At 33.7% G+C, this 19,608-nt stretch overlaps 1 protein-coding gene across 5 annotated transcripts in view; it reads left to right on the plus strand.

Moving 5' to 3' along the window:
- Positions 1-19,608, plus strand: part of LOC114475378 (neurexin-2-like) — a 233,633-nt gene that overhangs the window by 131,048 nt on the left and 82,977 nt on the right. For all 5 annotated transcript variants that reach the window (XM_028466115.1, XM_028466114.1, XM_028466119.1 and 2 more), the window contains 5 exons: positions 5,438-5,557; positions 6,948-7,329; positions 11,618-11,808; positions 15,894-16,067; positions 17,564-17,683. In XM_028466115.1, coding sequence (XP_028321916.1) covers positions 5,438-5,557; positions 6,948-7,329; positions 11,618-11,808; positions 15,894-16,067; positions 17,564-17,683 — 987 coding nt within the window. The remainder of the gene's footprint in view (positions 1-5,437; positions 5,558-6,947; positions 7,330-11,617; positions 11,809-15,893; positions 16,068-17,563; positions 17,684-19,608) is intronic.

A 19,608-nucleotide genomic window follows, 5' to 3' on the forward strand; every position in this document is an offset into this window, starting at 1 on the left:
GGAAAAAAAACAATATATATATTTTTTTTTTTTTTTTTTTTTTTTTTGATGTAATATAGTTTTAAGCAGTTTTTACCTAAGTTTTTTTTTTTTTTTTTTTTTTTTTACTAATTAATTTCAGGTGACCCTTTTTTAATTCCAGGTGACCTCACACATGGGGTCCCAGGTTGAAAAACACTGGGTTACACAATAGGCCTGGGCAATATATTGAGATTTAATATATATCGAGTTTTCTATTTTGGTGATATAGAAAATGACAATATAACCTATATTGATATAATTTAATGTTACATCTTATTTTGTATTAAAATACATAGACTTTAGTAGTCACTGCTTTATCTAAACAAGCCACACTCACACGTGCTGTCCCTTATAGGAGAAAAAAGCCTAAAGTGGCACGTATTGTGCAGCTTTTTGTTAAAATGTGCCTGTGTGGCTTTTTTCATTTGCAAATTTAAACCAGAATTCTCTTTATTGAGTTAAAAATATTGAGATTTATATCGTATATTGTCATTTAGAAAAAAAAATATCAAGATATGAGTTTTGGTTCATATTTGTATTCCTGAATCTTCAGAATAATGCTGCTTTTTGCTTTTTTTTAATTTGTTTTTTATTCCAAAGCTAATGATCCACCAAAACACAGAATTACCATAACGTGCTGGGATTAACGCATGCATCACTAACCTATTCATCCTTTTCTGTTTTAACCTCAGGATCAAACCAGAAAGAAATAAAACACCTTTTTTGTTCTTTAAAGCGTGCAGAGGCTGAAAGGAGGCAGCGTTTCAAAGGGTTTACACACTCTAATGTGTGTGTGGGAACATCCACCATTGTACACTAAAAAAAAAACAGGCCCAGTCTCTTTACTTTGTTTAATTTCCACATGTGACAAAATACATTGACAGTGTTTTACTGAGAACCAGAGGTGTACAGAGTACTGATGCATCATATTCATGTAGAAGTACTGTTACTTGATTGAAATTGTAGTACAAGTATAAGTTTATCTTCTCCAATCATAAGTGAAAAAATTGTAAATAGGTGTGTATATAGTTATGCATGTGTGGACAGATGAATGTATAGTGGGATTACATGAATTGTGTAATTATATAGATATATATAAATGAATTATATGTATATATATTTTATATTTATAGTGTAAATAGGTCTGTATTGTAAGAAGATTATATATAAGTATATAGGTATTTTTTATTGTATGTAAGGTTTTAATGATGTTTTGTTTGATTTATTAATATTCTAAAACTATCATAATTTTTTTTTTTCATTTTGGTAAATACACTGCTGTTGTGTTCATGTTCGAAGTACAAGTAAAAAGTAGCTCAATTAAATAGTAGTCGAAGCAAAAGTTACTTTTATTTTATTTATTTTAGGTAATAAATCTTGCCACGGTTCCCTTGCGTACAGTAAACATCTCACGTATAAACAGAAAAAAGGAATAAACCTTGATAATAACGTAATTTGTCTTCCACAAAGGTATCTATATGAAATAAAAGGTTTGTCAAAATGTACACTTTTTTTTTTTTTTTTTTTTTTAAATAAAATAACACCAATGAATTCAATTCAAAATAAATAAATAAAAAAAAACTCCCAGGCTCTAAGTATAACTACATTTATTAACATTTATGAAAAAAAGTAATCACAAGAAAATCAATTTACTCGGGTGTAGAAATGTAATAATTACTTCCTTTAAAATGTACGAAAGTACAAGTAAAATTACTGATTTAGAAACATACTGAAAAAATCAAAAGTACTTATAAAATAGTAACGTAAGTTCATCAGTTATTCAACATTTGGTTTAACCCAGATGCTATTATTTATTATGCTAAATTATTTATAACACTTGTTTACTTAATCTGGTTTAGTTTGAGTGTTGGGATCATTGGTTCATTTTCTTGGTTTGGTGGTGTCGTTTATTTGTTTAAATAGTGAACAAACAGCTCATAAAACGGCTATTTTTTTGTAAACCTGTGGCTGTTCAATTACTTTTGTTAATCTTGGAAAATAAAAGTTGCGTGAAATCAATGCAATGTAGGTTGGAAACAGAAATGCTTTGGTATTCCATAGGGACTCGTTATTGAATATTATTGAGTTTTCATATAAAAACACCGAGAAGAATAAGAAATTCAAGTTGTTTTGCTAAAAGTTGTTAAACTTTTAACGAAAGCATGAAAAATTTTAGCTTTTTTTTGCTATTTGTATTTGTTGTTTTTTTTTTTACTATTTTTTGAACAATTGACATAGAAAAAAAACTAATTTTGTTCTGTTTATTTTTATTAGATTTTTAGTTTAGTAACAAAACAAAAAACAAGATCATCTTTGGATTTTCTTTAACGCTCATTAGTGGGTTTAAATCTCATTTCCTGGTTAGTAATATTTGAAAAAGACTATGGGGTGTTTATAATGAGATAATTACTGCACGCTTTAATGATTTTAATGATAACATTCAGCCAAACTCAATCATCATTAGTGGATCAGACAATTATTTAGACATTTAACAAGCTTTGATATTTAAATCCAGCAGACATCCTCTTTTAAATATTCACAAATACCTATCAGCACATGTACGTTGAGGTTTTTTTTAATTTAAATGTTAGTGTTTGGCGTCATTGGTCGCATACATACAGTAAATTGATTGACTCTTTGTGAAAATGACGTAGGAGTTAAACATTGTCTTCTTTGTGTTGGACACAGTTTCAGCCCCTGCTCTATTTCTGTTATTTATTTATTTTTCATTATTGGAGGGAGCAGGATTTGATGTGATTGATCTGTCTGGTGTGGCCAGTCAATGGAGACAATGGGATCGTGTGGCCTTCTCCACAAACACGTGGTTTCGTCTCTAGTTCAGCTCTTATGGGTTCCTGCAGGTGGAACCAGTGGATGGTTGATGTTGATGGTTCTCTTTACATTCCAGTAACTCCTTCACACTGAGCTCAATTGGACAGACCACCCCCCCTCCCCCCCTTCTTCAAGACGCAGTCAGCTTAGACTCATCTTAGACATGGTCAATTAGTCGTCAGCCCGTTGCACTGGCACTGATTCTAGACGACGATGCTGCAGTGTGACCTATTTTAAATCCAGTGAAAAACCGCAGGAGATTTTGTGTAAAAAAGTAAAAAAACAACCTTCTATAGTAGGACTGGGTTAGAAAATAAAAAAGAGTATATTTATTGATATAAATGGCCAGATATTGATTCATTAAATGAACTTAAAATGTCATTTCTGCTGTGTGTAATGCAGTGCTGTGGGATCAATTCTTAATGTAGACATTCATATTTTAATATAACACCAAATTAGAGCTAGTTTTTACTATTTACAGCATTAGTCTTCTTTATAAGTAAATTGGATATTGTGACTGAAATATCCTTCATCAAATCCAGAGCTGTAAAGAGAAAGTTACGACAAAATGCTTGACCGTCACGTGATTTATGTAAGACTTTTTTTTTTTTTTTTCTTGTCTGCACATGCTGTCAAAGGTCAACACCACAGGAAGTGCAATCATTATGAGACAGCAATGCATATTTTGTTATTGCAATAAAATACATTGATTTATTTTATTGCTTAATTGTGACCATCACCAGCCCTCCCTATAGGAAGGGTAAGAAATCTTTTATTATAGGGAGGATATAAAAAGGGAGAGCAGTGTTACACCTAAGTGGAGGGGGAGGGGGAAGGGGAGGGGAAAGGGAGCAGGGAGGAGAGACTCAAGGCAGGAAATAGAAAAGGTGGGGAAGAATAGACTGTTCTTCGTATACCAGCATATGTACAAAAAAAAAAAAATTGTAAGACTGAATTTGTTCCCTGGAAGTTATTCGTATCCATTGATTCCAAGTGACACAACTGGGATTGTCGGTAATTTGTCATCAATAACTGCATTGATTTACAATATTTATACAGTACACCGTTATATGTACAGTATGTGTATATACAATATATGTTTATGTAGTTCTATAAATAGCTCTTTTTATTTCCTAACGTAAATTTGTTTTAAAGATTAGTGTAAACAGCTAGTTTACCTGCTTTTTTGTTGTAGTCAAGGCCAACATTAATTTATGTATTATATACAGGATGTATTGCTTTGAATTTTCTTTAATGTTCTTAAACTTGTATTATATTAAGAACAATCACATCCCAATGTTTATTGACAAACTAATAGCCATACAACTTTTATACATACAACCAACTTCTATTTAGAAGTGGGGTGGGGACTTTATTCTCGAAATATTATGACTTTAGTCTCAAAATACTATGACTTTAATATTGAAATATTGCTACTTTAATCTCGAAATATTATGACTATAATCTCGAAATATTACTTGTTTAATCTTGAAATATTATGACTTTAGTCTCAAAATATTACGACTTTAATCTCATGGTGCTCAGATTTCTTTTGGCCCTAATACGCCGTCGTTTGTACCAGTTTGATTTCGAGTGGGCCATAGATTTTAAACAGGAAAACGAGCAATTTCAACATTAATGTACACTGGTTTGTACTTCTACCTATTAATGACATATAATGTATGTAAGGGAGCGATAATATCCCAACACCATTTTAACCATTTTTTTTTTTTATTATTATTTTAAGCTCATTTAATGAACAATTTTGAGGAAAATTGCTGGATTTTGGTCAAATTTACTTATTTTGAAAAACTTGCGATTAGGAATGACTTCCAAAATGTGATCTAAGCATTGGAAAGGTTATTAAAACACTGAGTCATGTTTTCTCTTTCATTTATACAACACTTGCATTGCTGGGATTTTCATCTGCCGTGTTACTGCACAACTTTATTTAACCAACATTTAAATATAGAGTCTTATCACTTTGAGACGCTGAAATCTATATCCAATTTGAACTCTTTTAAAAAAAAAAAAAAACATTTGCAAGTTCAATTTTTTGTATTTATCTGTTGCTTTATATATGTAAATTACTTACTAGTAGTCTTAAATGGTGACGTGGCTTTACAGTATATCACCCTGTGGTCTTCTTCACCTCTACCAGCACAGTTATGTTATAAATGTTTGAAATATATATATATATGTGTGCGCAAATAAATAATAATCATACTTTATCTTGTGGACCAAATTGGATGCTCTCAATGACCCGATTTGGCCCCTGGGCCTTCAGTTTGACACATCTGCTCTATATAGGATAGCACTCAATCTTCTCCAACAGGCTTCTCACAAATAATCCCTTTGAAATAAGAAAAAAACTGTGTTAGCAGCTCATTTAAATCATTTGATTTAAAACAACAATTGATCTGTGATTTTTGTGTATTTTATAATGAAGTTTTTCATTGAATAGGGAAAAATAATATATGAAAGTGTGAGAAAATGAATGTTGGGCTTGTGTAGAGACAGGTGTGTGTGTATAGAATGTGTAGATGTGGTTGTGATTGTCTCTTTGACGTGTTCCTCCTCTCAGGCAAAGGACCAGAGATCCTCACAGTCGGAGAGAAGCTGAACGACAACGAGTGGCACACGGTGAAGGTGGTGCGACGCGGGAAAAACCTGCAGCTCTCTGTTGATAATGTGACTGTAGAAGGTAAACACAAAGCAGCTGTAATCAGGGTTAGGCTCAATTACATTTAAAAATTACAATTACATCTTCAATTATCCAATTACTGAGACTTTAATGAATAAACCTTAACCTTTCCTCTTGTGTTAGCTTTCTGTTAGCATCTCTAATGATTACGGGTCAATTTTAACCAGTGTCTTAAATCAGCTGTAAAATACACTAAAACATATTATAGATCATCTAATTTATTTCTCATGTATTGGTTTCATTGTTAAGCTTCCTTATCAATGAAAATATTGGTATTAATGTTTCTGATGTGGGCGTTAAAGCCTTTTTCTGTCAGTATACGCCTACATTTCAATTATTTGATATGGTAAAATGATCCTAAAGAGAGCTGACAGCGAAACTTGATATTAAAATGTTTTAATAATTGTTAATTACATATGTTTAAGCTGTATAACTATAACGTGGTTCCCAAATTTTGCAATTCATTCACAGTTTGTTAGTTTTTTTTTAAATAATATGTTAATGACAATTACAATTGACCCCAACCCTGGCTGTAATTGAAAAGGCCCAGATTCAGGGTCACGGTCAATATAATTGTAATTGCATATTGGATAATTAATTACAATTATGGTGTACTTAGAATTTAAATTGTAGGTGACACATTTGTTGCTGTTTTGATCAAAAATGAATTGTAACTGAGTTCAGATAATGGACTTTTTATTTGTAGTTGGCATGGAAACGTCTATTAAAACTGTTAATACAATTTAACCATGTTATAGTTCTACGGCTTACACATATGTAGTTAACGATCATTAAAATGTGTTTTTCTTGTGGATCATTTTACCGGTTTAAAAAAAAAATGAATTCTACGGGTATACAGACAGAATCAAGGCTCAGACGCCCACACCAAAATATTAATAAGGAATATAATATTAATAAGGAAGCCTAATAAGCCAACTAAATAGATGAGAAACAAATTGCACAATAGATCATAATTATAATTATTCTTTTTATGTAGAAGCACCTTACAGGCTACCCAAGACACTTCACAATAAAAACAGAATAATAAAATCAGTGTAATACATTATAAAACAGAATAATACAAAAAAAGAACAATAGAGGATTAATTATGAAATGAGATGAAATATTTCATTTTATAATGTTTTTTTTAGTGTATTTTACAGCTGATTTAATAAAACATGGGTCAAAACTGATCCCTTATAAGAGATGGTAAGAGATTTTTATTAAAGGCTCAGTAATTGTGATTAATTGTAGTTTAACTTTAGTAATTGAGAATGTCATTGTAATTGACTTCTAGGGAAAAATAAGAATTGTAATGTTAATTGACCCCAACCCCACCCAGATGTTGGTATTTCATTATTAATACGGTATTGTTATTATTCGTTCCTAGGCCTAATGACCGGCGCTCACACCCGCCTTGAGTTAAACAACATAGAAATGGGAATAATGACGGAGCGGCGCTTCATCTCCGTCATGCCCTCTAATTTCATTGGTCACCTCCAAGCCTTGTCCTTCAATGGTATCCTGTACTTGGACCAGTGCAAAAACGGAGACATCGCCTACTGTGAACTCAACGCTCGGTTCGGCATGAGGCACATCGTAGCCAATCCTGTGACTTTCCTAACTCAGGCTAGCTACTTGGCCTTCTCCACGCTACAAGCCTACGCCTCCATGCACCTCTTCTTCCAGTTCAAAACCACCAACCCCGACGGCCTCATACTCTATAACTCTGGAGACGGAAGTGACTTCATTGTGGTGGAATTAGTGAAAGGGTAAGTTTTATCAATCCATCAACACATTCAGTAGGTACCGAATCATTGACACATACCAATATATGAATGGCGCCCACTACTTCGTATGTGCCACATGGGCGCCAGGGGGCCCCCGGGGGCCCCATTTGTCAAACGACTCCTCCAATTGAGCCTCTAAGAGACCTTTTTGAAATGTAATTTCGAAATTTATCGGAACATAGTCGTGTGATATAATGTTTCAAAGGCAATTCAGTGTAGATTACGATTTTACATCAAACTGAGTCATTTAAGTGAAATGGTACGTGGTACGTGCTATTCAGCGCGGAGACATTCTGCGGGCCAGGCTGTAGTTCATCCAAACTTGTTCCAGCCAACCACAAGTAACATAATTAAAATTAAAAATTCGTTTCTAATGTTGTGGACCTCAAAGACTCTAAATATGATGCCTATTTGACAGTAACCATGACTGGCATCATCATATTGTAAAATCCAATATGGCCACCTTTACGACCAAAAATGTTTTGCTTTTACAGCATAGAAGCTTGCTGAAGATCCTATCTCCATAAACAAGCACAATGTTGTCAATACTTTAGTTATTGATTTAGTTTAATTTTCAATACATTTCCACCTAAAACTTAAGAATCAAACCAAAGTGCAGTATATAGGGAAAAGTGTTTTACAAAAAAAAAGGCAATAACTCTACTTCACAGACGAGATAAAGCAAAGAAGATCTGTTCCTGTCTGACGTTAATGAGCTTAAGACACATTTGACATACAGCTGTTGAACTGTATAGATAAGAGCGGTTATTAATAGTGTTTCTGTCAGAGAAAAAATGTCTTCTTCGCACATTTAACAGCTTTTTTTCTTTAGTTAGCGTCAGTTTTAAGGAGATAATGTGGGTGGCGAATAAGAACATTTGAAAAAGTTTTCCCCTCCTTTGGAAATCTTTACCTCACACTTATTGCAGACGGTGAATATTAATCAGTAAATTAATCAGCTCGCAGCTCTGCCAATTTGCCTGCATCTAGTTATCTTTTGTATTATCTATTATCCTAAAATTAAGTAATTAATTAGGTATTACAATATTTAAATACAGTAAGCTGTAATTTACGTTAATTTATAACAGTAAAATAGTGTTTTAGTTGTTTCAACAAAAAAAAGAAGATACAAAACCAAATTTAACTGTTGTACTGTTCAAAAAAGCTACTATTTCATGGAATGACTCCTGTACAAACCCTCTTATTACAGTATTTACAAATATTACTAACACATTTTACCCTTTTGGTCAATCTGATTCCAGGAAAATTTGCCTCAAGAAAATGATTTTCAGACAATTGTTGACCAAGTTTTTGTGTCAGGCACTTTGTTTATTGGTTGAATACATAAATAATGAAATCTTGACCTGTTCTCTAGCGCCACCATCATTATTAAACGTATTTTTATCCCCTTTTCTGTAACATATTTGGGGTTATTCACTGTAAAGTCCTCTGTCCCATACAAATCCTACTCTACATCACTTTCACTGTGAAAGAGCTGTTCCAAAATGAGGATATTGCCCCCCCCCCCCCAATGTTATGTATCAACTGAAAAGCATGAACTCTGCACCTGCAGGTCAATGGGTCACACATGGACAGGCACGTTTTACACAGCTAAAACAGCTTGGGGTCAAATTGACCCCAGAGCAACACCGATGTGTTCACCACATTGACAAAATATCATCATGATAATGTTATGCTTAGTAATTGTAACCATCAAATTTGGAAAAGTCATGAAATATTTTTTTGAATGATAAACACTGAAGTTGCTTTTCCCCGCCCCCTTATTAACATATAATGCTAACTTGTAGTACTAGTGATGATGATGATGGTGGCTTGGATTTATATAGCGCTTTCTTCGAGGAGACTCAAAGCACGTTACAGAAACCATTATTCATTCACACCAGTCACTCACACAGTCATGGTAAGCTACAATGTAGCCACAGCTGCCCTAGGGCAGACTGACAGAGGTGTGGCTGCCATTTCGCAGCCCCTCTGACCACCACCAACATTCATGCACAATTCATACTCACTCATACAAGGCAATGTGGGAAAAGTGCCTTGCCCAAAGACACAACGACAATGACTCGGTTAGAGCGGGATTTGAACCTCCAATCCTTCGGTTAATGGACAACCTACTCTACCACTGAGCCATGGTCGCCCCGACAGTGACACTTTCTGCGTGTATTCAAGCACTACTAAACCAAAAAGGAGTACATGTACTTCAAATATGAGATCTAGTAGAGATAAACTAACCATAGTTAGTCACACAGACGGACAAGTTTTACACAGCTAAAACAGCTTGGGGTCAAATTGACCCCAGAATAACACTGATGCATGCAGTATGCAATCAGCAGATTGAAAAAAATCAATTGTAGTCATCAAGTTACGAAAACTAAAGAAATATGAAGCAAAATGAAGTAGACTGTTCTTTGGATGATAAACATTGAATGGGGTCAAACTGTCCCCCAGGATAATCAACGAAATAGATAATTGTATTACAAGCTATTCGCATTGGTTTTTATCAAAATATAAATTATCCCCAAATCAGAAACTGTTGGATGAAGGTTTGTTTCATCACCAACTGAACAACTGAACCGCCATTTATTAAATTATTCAGTGTTTGAATTTCTGATTAAAAACGTTATTAAGATAGACTGCTTTAATAACAATAACTACCCCATCTTTTTTCCACTTTTTTTTCTTTTCTTCTCTTATTCATGCCTTTTTTGTGTCTATGTATGTTTATGAATGTATGTGTGTATGTATTTATATGTATACATATATATGTTTGTGTTTTATTTATTAGTTTATGTATCTGGGTACAATGAGTGCAACGTTAATATTTGAATGCACAATCATACCATCAAGCTGTACTTGTGTACCTGTATGCTTCTAAAAGTTGAAATAAAGGGTTTAAAAAAAAAAAAAAGTTATTAAGATCTGAACCCAAAACGACATTTGTAATATTTTCAGGAGCAGTTCAAATAAAACAGATCTAGACAGTAGATGATCTAATGTAGTTTTTGCATGAGTAGATAAAAGTAAACATCCAAACACAAAAAAATTAACTTTTGTTTTTTGAATGATAGACATTAAATGAGGTCAAGTTGACCCCAATGATAATAGAAGGGTTACATTAAATGAAGAACAACTGAAAGAAAAAACATACCAGCAAAAAAAGAAAGGAGCCAGTTCAACTCTGAAGGGCATTCTAAACCTCGCCCCAAATGTTCCCAACGTTGTGTTTATGGTGAGTTGGTTTTGCCGCCGAGAGAAAAGCAAAAAAAAAAAAAAGGTTATTGAAACAGATCAAACAAAGCAACAATTGCTTCTTCCCTCCTTTGTCAGACCTCGCTATTATTTTTCCTGCAGAAAAAAAGCAATTAGTCAGCAGGATCCCCAGTTCAGCTGCAGAGCCTGAAGCGCAAACTTTTGCAGACAACGCCAGCAAAAAAAAAACAAAAAAAAAAAACAAACGACTCCCAACGCTCCTGACATTGTTTTCCAGGTGCTTGATGTTCGCTGTCAAGTGTTGCAGTGTTTTTATAAACCGTATTCCCCATTTTTCCCAGAAAATATATCTATTTGTCTAATAAAACATACATGTACTGTATACCCACAGCTTAGACAGTATTTGCACTTTGTTTTTGTTAGTTTTTGCAAAAGGCATAATGTGGAAATGTAATTAAAGATAAAAAAATGATAGTAAATGCAAGTCAGAAGTGTATAAAGTACTGATATATTACTAAAGTAGAATTACTGTTCCTTGATTGAATTTGTACTCAAGTACAAGTAAGTCATGCATGGAATACTCAAGTCATTTTGTCTTCTTTTTGAATAGTAAAATTGAGGTTTTGTTTATTTAGACAAGGTTTTTCAGGAAATAAAAAATAAAAAAATCTGAATGAATTTATTTTCCACAAAGGTATCTGTATGAAATAATAACAATTAATCTTTTTTAAAGGAAATAACATTCTTAAAAAATTATTGAAATAAAAATTTCAGGCTATGAAAATAACCTCCATTCAATGTTGTTTTGGCGCCTTACATAGCGTTTAATCTGATTGGTCGGCTATGATGTGATGCATTTTTTGTTGTCTGGTCATTTCATTTTTTGTAGTTTCACAATGTCCGTTGATAATTTTAAAACAAAAAATCATAATTTACTCAGTAACGATTGGGTGTAAAAATCTAACGAATTATCCATAATACCAACTCAATTACAGTATTTTGAGTACTTGTAACCCATTACTTTCACCTTTACCTGCAGGTACGTCCATTATGTGTTTGACCTGGGAAACGGGCCGTCGTTGATGAAGGGGAACTCAGACAAGCCCCTCCATGACAACCAGTGGCACAACGTGGTGATTTCTCGTGACAACAACAACGTGCACATCCTCAAGATCGACTCGCGCACCGTCACCCAGCACGCCAACGGTGCCCGCAACCTGGATTTAAAAGGTAACGTAAAGTCAATAAATCATATTCTGAGGGAATTCAGAGATGGATTCAGATCTAAGCCAAGAAAATCAACCTAGTACTCCTGAATGAGTATGTTAGTTTCATTTATTCAGACAGCTGCTCCTTAGGAGATCCACTTTGATCTCCTGATAGGCTTTGACTGAAAACTACCAGTCTTTGTCAGTGGCGTCTGCTGATCGCTTTGATGGGTCCTATGAAGTTTACGTGACTTCCTTGTATTAATTCCAGCAAGATTCTTTTTGAATATTATGTTAAGATTTCATTTATTCAGACAGCTGTTCCTTAGGAAATCCACTTTGATCTTTTGATTTGCTTTGACTGACAACTACCAGTCTTTGTCAGAGGCGTCTGCTGATCGCTTTGATGTCGTAATTCTAGCAGTCAAAACATGTCAGGAGATCAAAGTGGCATTCCTAAGGAACAGTTGTCTGAATAAATGAAACCTTAACATACTATTCAAAAAGAATATTTGCTGGAATGACTCCTGAATGACGTCGATCTGAATGTGCAAAAACAGGATTATGCGATATTTGTTGTTAGCTATGTTTAACCTTTGATTCCCTACAGTTATTGGTTGTTTGTTGAAGCTCTTGTAGTCAAATATTTCATTCCACTGCCCAAAGAAAAAATGTAAATATCTGATCATTTATCAGCTTGTAAGTGAGTAAGCTATTTGTAAGCAGTGGCGGCTGGTGCGTTTTTCTCAAGGGGGGGCTACAACTCCAAAATAGACATACACCAAAAACAGGGTTTGTGTAGCTTTGAACAAAGAAGTAAGGAAAACTAAGCACATTTATTTCCACAGAACCCTTAAACAAGCAAGAACAAATGTAGTTTATACCAGTGGTTAGCAACATTTTTGGCTCAAGTACCCCCTTTCTCTCATTTCTGAATCTAAGTACCCCCTTATGTCCAACTACCACATTTTGCTCAGAATGCTGTAAAAAAAACAACTATAGATCATAATGAATGAGTGATAACACACATTTTAAAGAATCTCATTTTGTAAATAAGTGGATAGAAACAGTATTTGTAAAAACGGTGGTAAATACAATATAGTGAGTGTGTGTCAGGGTTATTATACTTCTTGAAATTTAATTTAATTTGTTTTTTTTATTTATTTTTCAGATATTTTTTTTTGTTCTCGTTAATCAAGTAATTAAATACAAACGGGGTGACAAAGAAAGTGGTAAATGAATATACATAATTTAAGACCAAGTTAACAGAATATGGACATATTCAAGATTTGAAATCGTCAAATTTAGTTTGTTCCTAGTTTGTTCATGTTTCTTTGCGTTTTATGAAAAAGTGCTTTAAATGGGTCCTATGAGTCAGCAGGTAGGCAGGGAAAGCAGAATTATTTATCTTTCTTAATTTTGCTTCTTCTAACATCCCACGGCTTCACCTGTCAAAGCCACTTTTGGCAGGAGGGGGTGTTGTGTAAATAATCAACTCTGCACAGCAGCAGAGTGTCTCTGGGCGCATGTAAGCTGCGCCCAGAGACACTCCATAGACTCATCTTGAAAAAGAGATACTGCGCATGTACAACTTTTAACGAGAATGGACGGTAAAGAGGTTTGCGCCCCAAGGAGGAAACACGTCACCAATCAGACACAGATGAAGGAAACAACTTTACACATCATTATTATCTATATAATATTTATTCTGATTATCTATATACGGATATAACTTTGTTTTGTGGTATTTTTAATTCATTATTATTTTTCATTATATTTTATGTCTTACTCAAACTAACGTGCTGAGTGGTGGGGCGGCGCCCTAGCGCCCTCTATTGGCCAGCCGCCACTGTTTGTAAGTATCTGAGACCAGGACCAGAATGCACCAAGACGAAAAGAAGACCAAGGCCGTGTGTGAAATGTCACACTACTAGACACTACTGTCTACTATATACACATAAGTATGATGAGGATGATGATCATTCCCACTGAAGTGTACTTCAGTGGGAATGATCATACCTAGTTTCCCAAGATGCATTTGGAACCTACAAGGACAAAAACCTGAATCACACTGAGGCTAAAAATCTCTGTTGATTCTCCACCTTTGAAAGTTCTGAAAACATTTAAAGTGTGAAAGTAGAATATCAACATGTGCTCATTGGATCAATGAAACTCGCGGAAACATATTTCATGCCGACATTTTGGAAACTTTCTGAGACCCCCCATTGTGCTACTGAAAAAACTTCCTGTTAACTTCAAAACAAGAGCCCTATTTACAAAAGAGTAAAAAAAAAAAAAAATTAATGGAAGAAAAGAAGGGATTCCTTTAATTTTGAAAAGGGTATGTTTGATTTATAGCTTGAAGCCAAGATGATTTTACATTCCACTCACAATGCATTATGGGGTGGTTGAGTATGACGAGTGTGCACACTGTGCATACTTAAAAAAATATCCCCATATCGTGTACAATCGCTTTATTTCTCACATACTGAATATTTTCATACTATCTATTGTGAACGCACTACATACTAACTTGGACGTCAGACTTAGTATGAGTAGTACGCTAATATGACCTTTCCAACACAACCCAGGCCTTTTGGGAGTCTAGACCAAGATCGTAAAAAAAAAACATATTAAAAACCACGACAAGTTAGAACAGATCATTGCCTCTTTTTAATTTTAGTTTTCTTTTTAATACGTTTCACTGACAAAAACAAGATGTCTGCAACTCTTTCAAAGCGCAACATGCGCTCATTTCAAACTAAACTCTTCCAAAAATACATATGTTATGTAATTTCAAAGGATGAGCCCAGAATTACTTTAAATATCTGAAAAGTGTTCAAGGTCTGGTGTAAACAGTGCGGCTCCTTTAAGGACCCGTGTGACAGGTGGGGTGTTGGCTTGTTGTGCGCATGCAGGCACCAAAGTGTGTTCGTACTTTTTCTGTTAATACACGAGTCACCCGTTTTGTGCTCAAAGTGAGAAGTTGTCGTGGTCGTTGCTAATGACATCTTCCACTGTGTTTAATTATCAGGTGAGTGAGGCCTAAAGTCAGTGTACAAGAGGTAATTCTGACTAGAAATAACATAAACTAATGTCTGAGGTTTTGCCACTTCAGGAACTGGAAATTAATTTGAAGGAGGCAGAACAATTAGTGAGCTAATGCTGAACGTTAAATTACAACAATAATGAATCAACAAGAGTTCCAAGTGCTTCTACTTATCATCACGTTTATGAAGAACCAGAAACAAGGGTTTGATAATTTAGTACCAGGGTTATTGTAATTTTAACCAAACCTGTCGCTGTCGTGATCATAAGAATTTGTAATTGAGTTTAGATAGATTGACTTTGTAATTGTAATTGCCATGAAAATCCAATTACAAGATTATTACATAAAACCGTACTATGCATACAAATGTCTGTAATTTTAGAATATTGTACTGCTCCTAATGTAAATATTCTGTGCAAAATCAATAAAAATACAGAATGTGAAAAAAAAAAAAGAAAATTGTATAAAAATTGTCAATTATAATTTAAAGCAAAACTGGGGAACCATGTTACAGTTCTATGTACAGTTCTACACATATGTAAGTAACAATTATTAAAATATGTTTCATATCAAGCTTTCCCACATTTTACCATTTGAAAAAAATGGTATACTGATACAAAAAAGGCTCAGATGGCCTCACCAAAAATATTAAAAACCTATATTTTCATTGATTAGGAAACCTGACAAGGTAACCAATAGATAGGAAAGAAAGAAGATTATAGATATATGTTTTTAGTGTATTTTACAGCTGATTTGAGACACGTTATCACAAGAGATACTATGCTAACAAAAAGCTAACACAGGAGGAAGGTTATTTTATTAGGTTCTTTAGTTCAGGCTCAGTAATTGTGGTTAATTGTAATTGAACTTTAGTAATTAAGAATGTAAATGACTTTCTGAGGATAAAAAAAAAAATTGTAATTTTATTGTAAATGGACAAAATGCTGGTCACTGTAATCGTAATTGAATTGTAATGGAATCTGGGTAATTGAAAACGTAATTGTTGTTCCAAACATTCTGAGTAATCATGTACTGTTGTGTTTATTATTGTGTTGCAGGTGAGCTGTACATTGGCGGTGTGGGTAAGAGCATGTACAGCAGCCTGCCCAGGTTAATAGCATCCCGGGAGGGATATAAAGGCTGCCTGGCATCCGTAGACCTGAACGGAAGACTTCCAGACCTGCTGGCAGACGCACTCCACAAGGTGGGGGATGTGGAGCGTGGCTGTGGAGGTAAGAAGGACAAACATTTGGCCTAAAGTTCCACTCTAAACTCAAACAATGAGTCTGTTCTGTATAAAAGCCTTTACTGCTTATTCATGCTGTGATTAATGCATGTTGAAACCAACAGTGTCTTAAAATGAACAGTAGTGCAGTGGTTCTCAACCCTTTTCACAAATTCCTGGTGACCGCCAAAGACATTATTTTTTCTAGAATCTTTTATCTTAGATATTTTTATACTGTGTTTTATTTGAACTCAATTTATAAGTGAAAGTATAAAATATCATTTTTTACACTGTCATGTTTTGATTTTATTTTATTTTTTAATAATCAGTCATTAATTTTGTACATTTCTTTAAATGATTTTGAGTATTTTCTTTTGTCATTTCATACATTACTCGGTTTTTTTTTGTGTGTGTATTTTTTGTCATCTTGTGAAACTTTCTGTTAATTATGTGTGTTTCTGTTCACATTTTATATATTTTTGTGTTATTTTTATGGGGGGGTTCCTTAGTTTTGTATGTTTCTTAAAATCCTTTTGTGTATTTTTGTTGTCATTTTTTTTACATTACTCTGTTATTTTTGTGTATTTTTAGTCGTCTTTTCATACATTTTTGTATGATTTTTGTCGTCTTTTTCTGTTTGATTCTTTAATTTTGTTTTTCTTTAAATAATTTTGTGTATTTTTGTTGTCATTTCATACATTACTCTGTTATTTTTGTGTATATTTAATCGTCTTGTGCAACCTTTGGGTAATTATGTGTGTTTCTGTTCGAATTTTATATATTTTTGTGTTATTTTTATGTGGTGGGGGGGTTCCTTAATTTTGTATGTTTCTTAAAATCATTTGTGTATTTTTGTTGTCATTTTTTTTTACATTACTCTGTTTTTCTTGTGTATTTTTAGTCGTGTTTTCATACATTTTTGTATGATTTTTGTCATCTTTTTCTGTTTGATTCTTTAATTTTGTTTTTCTTTAAATAATTTTGTGTATTTTATTGTCATTTCATACATTACTCTGTTATTTTTATGTATATTTAATCGTCTTGTGCAACCTTTGGGTAATTATGTGTGTTTCTGTTCGAATTTTATATATTTTTGTGTTATTTTTATGTGGGGGGGGGGGGGTTCCTTAATTTTGTATGTTTCTTAAAATCATTTGTGTATTTTTGTTGTCATTTTTTTTTACATTACTCTGTTTTTCTTGTGTATTTTTAGTCGTGTTTTCATACATTTTTGTATGATTTTTGTCATCTTTTTCTGTTTGATTCTTTAATTTTGTTTTTCTTTAAATAATTTTGTGTATTTTATTGTCATTTCATACATTACTCTGTTTTGTCTTGAACATTTGTTTAAATTACCCGATTTTGCAATTATTACCTCGTGTTTAATAATAACATTTTAACAAAATGCTTTTTCTTTTTTTTTTTTCTAAAGATGTTGGTTTAGTTTAGAGTTCAGAGAATTGTGGATGATGTGCTCACTGCTTTACTGTGTACGCCCTGCAGGACCCAGCACCACCTGCACTGAGGATTCCTGTCACCACCAAGGAGTGTGTCTGCAGCTGTGGGAGGGCTTCTCCTGTGACTGCACCATGACCACCTACGGGGGGCCGTTCTGCAGCGACCGTGAGTTCAACTTCTTCCTCACATCTGTCTGGGTACAAGGATAGAACGAGTCCAGATAAGATCTGAATATTTTACAGATAATGCAAATACATTTTTACAAGAAAAAAATGTGTATCTCAGTGCAGAAAAGACTGCTGCAATGAAGTTATTAAATCTATAGAAAGATGCACGGTGTGTGTCCACAATCTAGAACCATAAACATAGATATAGGACAGGGATGGGCAACTTTTACCACAGCGAGGGCCACAAAAATGTTCAACATTAATGTATTTAGAGCAATAACAAATCTGAGTATTAACATAGGAAAGAACAAAGGGTTTGAGAGTGTTTTTGTTGTCAGTTTTGTATATTTTTGTTGTTTTGTTTTGTTGTTTTGTGCATTTTTGGAGCCATTTTATATATTCTAAGTCATTTTTTTGTATTTTTCATACATTTTCTGTTATTTTTTGGTCTATCTGTTGTTATTTTGTGTGTTTTTGTCATCATTGTATGCACTTTTTGTTCATTTTGTATTTATGTATGTTTTGGACGTCATAAATTTTGTATTTTTATAGATATGTTTTATATTATTCTGTAATTTTTTTGTATATATGTTTTGTGTGTTTTTTTGTGATCATTTTGTGTATTTTCAGTCATTATTTTGTGTGTGTTTGGAGTCATATTGTGTTTTTTTTTTTTTCTGTACATTTTAGTTCTGTCATGTGTTTGTTGTCGTCATTTTTGTGTTTTCTGTTCATGTTTTAGAGTAATTTTGGGTATTTTTGTTGTATTTCATAAATTTTTTGTCAATTTGCACATTTCTCTGTCATTTTGTGTATTCTTATTGCTGTTTTGTATGTTTTTATTATACTTTTGGGTATTTATGTGGTCAGTTATTTTGTATTTTTGTTGTCATTTTTATATAATTTTCTCACTTTGTATATTTTTCTGTCATTTTGGGTATTTTTGGTTGCCATTTTGTCTGTTATTTTTTTTTTTTTGTTATTTTCTGTGATTGTGGAGTCATTTTTATGTGTTTACTTTGGGGGCTGCATAAATTAGACTGATGGACACATGTGGGCCCCAGGCCGCCCATTGCCCATTCCTGATAATAAAAATTATACACTAAACTATAAAAAATAAAACAAGAAACTAAAGAACACGGATCACTTTTCAGATGTTTTGTTACCTATTGCAAAATATGCATGATTTCGACTCTTTAAGATTGCAATTCAACCATTTTTTGCTTTATTTTGTTCTAAACAGACCTACACCATATTTTATGTGTCTTCAATACATCGATCTTTATCCAAAAAATCTCGAACTAACAGCCACCAGTAGCTTTTCACATAGTTTTTGGAGGGATTTGGTGTAGCTGTGAGATTGTTCCGTGGTGGAAATCACAACTAAAACTGTGAAACACTATTTAAAGAGTGTCATGGAGTTACGAGTGTAAAACTGATAAAGACAGTGAGTGATACACCAGGGATGTGACAGCAGGATCAACTTCAAACCATGCACACACACTTTTATCTTCATGCACATTAATGTTTGAGTCTGAACTGATTCCTGCTGATTGGAGGACAGCAGGAAACGCAGGTGCATTTCTCCTGCAAATGTTCTGCACTTACCGCCAGTTATCTGCTCCGACAAATATAGCACAGCTGTATGTGCTCACGGACGTAATCTATTGATCGAACCTGAGAATCAATAGTGTGTCCTCTGGAGTCTGTATCTGTTATAGACACGACTCTACAGTATACACAACAGTCAACAAAACGCTGCTCAAGTGACTTTTCTGTTTCATATGTGATAGAGAACCTCCATATAGATACTGGATGAAGTCAGGTAAGTTTCTACTCACTCACTGTATCAGTGACAAACATTAGCTTCTAAAGCACTGGTTCCCAACCCCTTTTTGGATCGTGACCCTATTTTAATATCAC

The sequence above is a fragment of the Gouania willdenowi genome, chromosome 14 (assembly GCF_900634775.1).
Source record: "Gouania willdenowi chromosome 14, fGouWil2.1, whole genome shotgun sequence".
Classification (NCBI taxonomy): domain Eukaryota; kingdom Metazoa; phylum Chordata; class Actinopteri; order Blenniiformes; family Gobiesocidae; genus Gouania; species Gouania willdenowi.